Source organism: Perca flavescens, chromosome 14 (assembly GCF_004354835.1).
Source record: "Perca flavescens isolate YP-PL-M2 chromosome 14, PFLA_1.0, whole genome shotgun sequence".
NCBI lineage: Eukaryota > Metazoa > Chordata > Actinopteri > Perciformes > Percidae > Perca > Perca flavescens.
In genome coordinates, this window is record NC_041344.1 from 2,336,735 (window position 1) to 2,341,734 (window position 5,000).

Consider the following 5,000-nt stretch of genomic DNA (forward strand, 5'->3'; position numbering starts at 1 on the left):
GGTGTTTCATGTGTGTGTGGTAACTCACGGTGTTTCATGTGAATGTGGTAACTCACGGTGTTTCATGTGTGTGAATGTGGTAACTCACGGTGTTTCATGTGTGAATGTGGTAACTCACGGTGTTTTATGTGTGTGAATGTGGTAACTCACGGTGTTTCATGTGTGAATGTGGTAACTCACGGTGTTTTATGTGTGTGAATGTGGTAACTCACGGTGTTTCATGTGTGAATGTGGTAACTCACGGTGTTTTCATGTGTGTGAATGTGGTAACTCACGGTGTTTCATGTGTGAATGTGGTAACTCACGGTGTTTCATGTGTGTGAATGTGGTAACTCACGGTGTTTCATGTGTGTGAATGTGGTAACTCACGGTGTTTCATGTGTGAATGTGGTAACTCACGGTGTTTCATGTGTGAATGTGGTAACTCACGGTGTTTCATGTGTGTGAATGTGGTAACTCACGGTGTTTCATGTGTGAATGTGGTAACTCACGGTGTTTCATGTGTGAATGTGGTAACTCACGGTGTTTCATGTGTGTGTGAATGTGGTAACTCACGGTGTTTCATGTGTGAATGTAACTGTGTGTTTCATGGTAACTCACGGTGTTTCATGTGTGAATGCGGTAACTCACGGTGTTTCATGTGTGAATGGCGGTAACTCACGGTGTTTCATGTGTGTGAATGCGGTAACTCACGGTGTTTCATGTGTGAATGTGGTAACTCACGGTGTTTCATGTGTGAATGTGGTAACTCACGGTGTTTCATGTGTGAATGGTAACTCACGGTGTTTCATGTGAATGTGGTAACTCACGGTGTTTCATGTGTGAATGTGGTAACTCACGGTGTTTCATGTGTGAATGTGGTAACTCACGGTGTTTCATGTGTGAATGCGGTAACTCACGGTGTTTCATGTGTGAATGTGGTAACTCACGGTGGTGAATGTGGTAACTCACATGTGTGAATGTGGTAACTCACGGTGTTTCATGTGTGAATGTGGTAACTCACGGTGTTTTTCATGTGTGAATGTGGTAACTCACGGTGTTTCATGTGTGAATGTGGTAACTCACGGTGTTTCATGTGTGAATGTGGTAACTCACGGTGTTTCATGTGTGAATGTGGTAACTCACGGTGTTTCATGTGTGTGAATGTGGTAACTCACGGTGTTTCATGTGTGAATGTGGTAACTCACGGTGTTTCATGTGTGAATGTGGTAACTCACGGTGTTTCATGTGTGAATGTGGTAACTCACGGTGTTTCATGTGTGAATGTGGTAACTCACGGTGTTTCATGTGTGAATGTGGTAACTCACGGTGTTTCATGTGTGTGAATGTGAATGTGGTAACTCACGGTGTTTCATGTGTGTGAATGTGGTAACTCACGGTGTTTCATGTGTGTGAATGTGGTAACTCACGGTGTTTCATGTGTGTGAATGCGGTAACTCACGGTGTTTCATGTGTGTGAATGTGGTAACTCACGGGTGTTTCATGTGTGAAGCAGTGTGAATGTGGTAACTCACGGTGGTGTTTCCTTTGCTTTCCTGAGTTCGCTCCGAGCGGCAGTGTGAAGCGGCTGTGGTTCTTCTTGCTGCGACTCTTTGCTTTCCTGAGTTCCTCCGAACGCTCGTAATCTGCCAGGTCGAACACCTCCTGGGCCTTCCGCTCGTCTTTCACCTGCAAACACACACAAGTCTGTATCACTATCTTTGTGGGGACATGTCATTGACATAATTCATTCCCTAGCCCCTTACCCTAACCTTAACCATCACAACTAAATGCCTAACCTTAACCCTTACCCTCACCCTAACCATAACCTAATTCTAACCCTAATCCTAAAACCAAGTCTTAACAAACAGCCCTTTAAACTCGTGGGGACCAGCATTTTGGTCCCCACGAGGCTGTGCAGACCCCACAAGGATACTGTAGTCCCCGGTTTTTGAACCCCACGAATATAGTAAAACAGGTACACACACACAGAGACAAACACACAGAGATACACACACAGATACACACACGCACATACACACACGCACACGCACAGACACACCCTTACATGCACACACACACACACACACACACACACACACACACACACACACACACACACACAATTACTTGGTTGAAAGAAACTCCAAATTTCGGACATAACTTTTGGAAAATGTGTTAAATTTGACACAAGCCCGGTTAGCTCAGCTGGTAGATGTGCATATATATATATATATATATATATATATATATATATATATATAGAACCAGAACCAGAACTGAAGGCTGAAATGTTAGGCTATAAATATATACTGAAAAGCAAAGACAACGTCAGCAGTATTGATGACAAAATAGGCTCCAGAATATTTCCTTTTGTATTGACAGGCGCAATATTTCATTTGAAGTCACTGTTCCATTATTAATGTGACTATTATCGCCACTGTTCATCACACCCTAACCGGCCCATCAGACACCGCCTACCAAGAGACTGGGTCTGTCCGAGGTTTCTTCCCAAGAGGGAGTTTTTCCTCACTCACGCCACGCAGCTGACACGCCACGAAGGTGACACGCTCACGCCACGCAGCTGACACGCCACACGAAGCTGACACGCCACGGTTGACACGCCACGGTTGCTGACAAGCCACGCAGCTGACACGCCATTTAAGCTGACACGCCATGAAGCTGACACGCCACGGTTGACACGCCACGAAGTTGACACGCCACGGCTGACACGCCATGAAGCTGACACGCCACGGTTGACACGCCACGCCACGGCTGACACGCCACGAAGCTGACACTCCACGGTTGCCGACACACTCACGGCTTGACGCGCTCACGCCACGCAGCTGACACGCCACGAAGCTGACACGCCACACGGTTGACACGCCACAAAGCTGACACGCCACGGGTTGACATGCTCACGCCACGAAGCTGACACGCCACTTAAGCTGACACACACTCACGGTTGACACGCCACGCCATTAAGCTGACACGCCACGGGTTGACACGCCACACCACGAAGCTGACACGCCACGGTTGACACGCCACGCCACAAAGCTGACACACCACGGTTGACACGCCACACCACGGTTGACACGCCACACCACTTAAGTTGACACGCCACGGTTAAGTTGACACGCCACACCACGGTTGACACGCCCATTTGCTGACACGCCACGGTTGACACGCCACACCACGGTTGAAACGCCACGGTTGACACACTCACGCCACGAGGCTGACACGCACACGCCACCTAAGCTGACACGCCAACGAAACTGACACGCCACACCACGGTTGACACGCTCACGAAGCTGACACGCTCATGAAGCTGACACGCTCATGAAGCTGACACACTCATGAAGCTGACACACTCACGCCACGGTTGACACGCCACGGTTGACACGCCACGCCACGGAAGCTGACACGCCACGGCTGACACGCCACACCACGGTTGACACGCCCACGCCACGGTTGACACGCCACGCCACTAAGCTGACACGCCACGCCATTTAAGCTGACACGCCACTTAAGCCGACACGCCACGGCTGACACGCCACACCACGAAGCTGACACGCCACGGTTGACACACTCACGCCACGGCTGACACGCTTACTGGGTTGACACGCCACACCACGGTTGACACGCCACGGTTGACACGCCACGGTTGACACGCCACACCACGAAGCTGACACGCCACGGTTGACACACTCACGCCACGGTTGACACGCTCACACCACGAAGCTGACACGCTCACGAAGCTGACACACTCACGCCACGGTTGACACGCCACGAAGTTGACACGCCACACCACGGCTGACACGCCACGAAGTTGACACGCCACGGTTGACACGCCACACCACGAAGCTGACACGCCACGGTTGACACACTCACGCCACGGTTGACACACCACGCCACGGTTGACACGCCACGGCAGACACGCCACAACCACGGCTGACACGCCACGGTGCGACACACCACGCCACGGTTGACACGCCACGAAGCTGACACGCCGCCACCACGGTTGACACGCCACGGTTGACACGCCACGGGCTGACACGCCACGCCACGAAGCTGACACGCCACGGTTGACACGCCACGTAAGCTGACACGCCACGCCACGGGTTGACACACTCACGCCACGAAGCTGACACGCTCACGAAGCTGACACGCTCACACCACGAAGCTGACACGCTCACGAAGCTGACACACTCACGCCACGGTTGACACACCACGCTACTTAAGCTGACACGCCACGAAGCTGACACGCCACACCACGGTTGACACGCCACGGTTGACACACTCACGCCACGAAGCTGACACGCCACACCACTTAAGCTGACACGCCACTTAAGCTTTGACACACTCACGCCACGGTTGACACGCCACGGTTGACACGCCACACCACGGTTGACACACTTCACGGTTGACACGCCACTTAAGCTGACACGCCACGCCACGGGGCTGACACGCCACGGTTGACACGCCACACCACGGTGCTGACACGCCACGGTTGACAAGCTCACACCACGGCTGACACGCCACGCCACAAAGCTGACACGTCACGGTTGACTGACACACCACGTAAGCTGACACGCCACGGTTGACACGCCACACCACGGCTGACACGCCACGGCTGACACGCCACGCCACAAAGCTGACACGCCACGGTTGACACGCCACGCCACGGTGCTGACACGCCACGCCACGGCTGACACGCCATTTGCTGACACTAATAAGCTGACACGCCATTTGCTGACACGCCACGCCACAAAGCTGACACGCCACAAAGCTGACACGCCACACCACGGCTGACACGCCACGGGCTGACACGCCATTTAAGCTGACACGCCACGCCACAAAAGCTGACACGCCACAAAGCTGACACGCCACACCACGGAAGCTGACACGCCACGCCACGGCTGACACGCCGAAGCTGACACGCCACGGTGCTGACACGCCACGGCTGACACGCCACGCCATTTGTTGAAGCTGACACGCCACGGGCTGACACGCCACGAAGC

The 5,000-nt window shown here is 52.7% G+C and overlaps 1 protein-coding gene across 1 annotated transcript in view; it reads right to left on the minus strand.

Annotated features, from left to right (window-relative positions):
- plekho1a (pleckstrin homology domain containing, family O member 1a) overlaps positions 1-5,000 on the minus strand; it is a 33,509-nt gene that overhangs the window by 17,807 nt on the left and 10,702 nt on the right. The window contains exon 3 of the mRNA XM_028598092.1: positions 1,474-1,668. Within this exon, the coding sequence (XP_028453893.1) occupies positions 1,474-1,668 (195 nt within the window). The remainder of the gene's footprint in view (positions 1-1,473; positions 1,669-5,000) is intronic.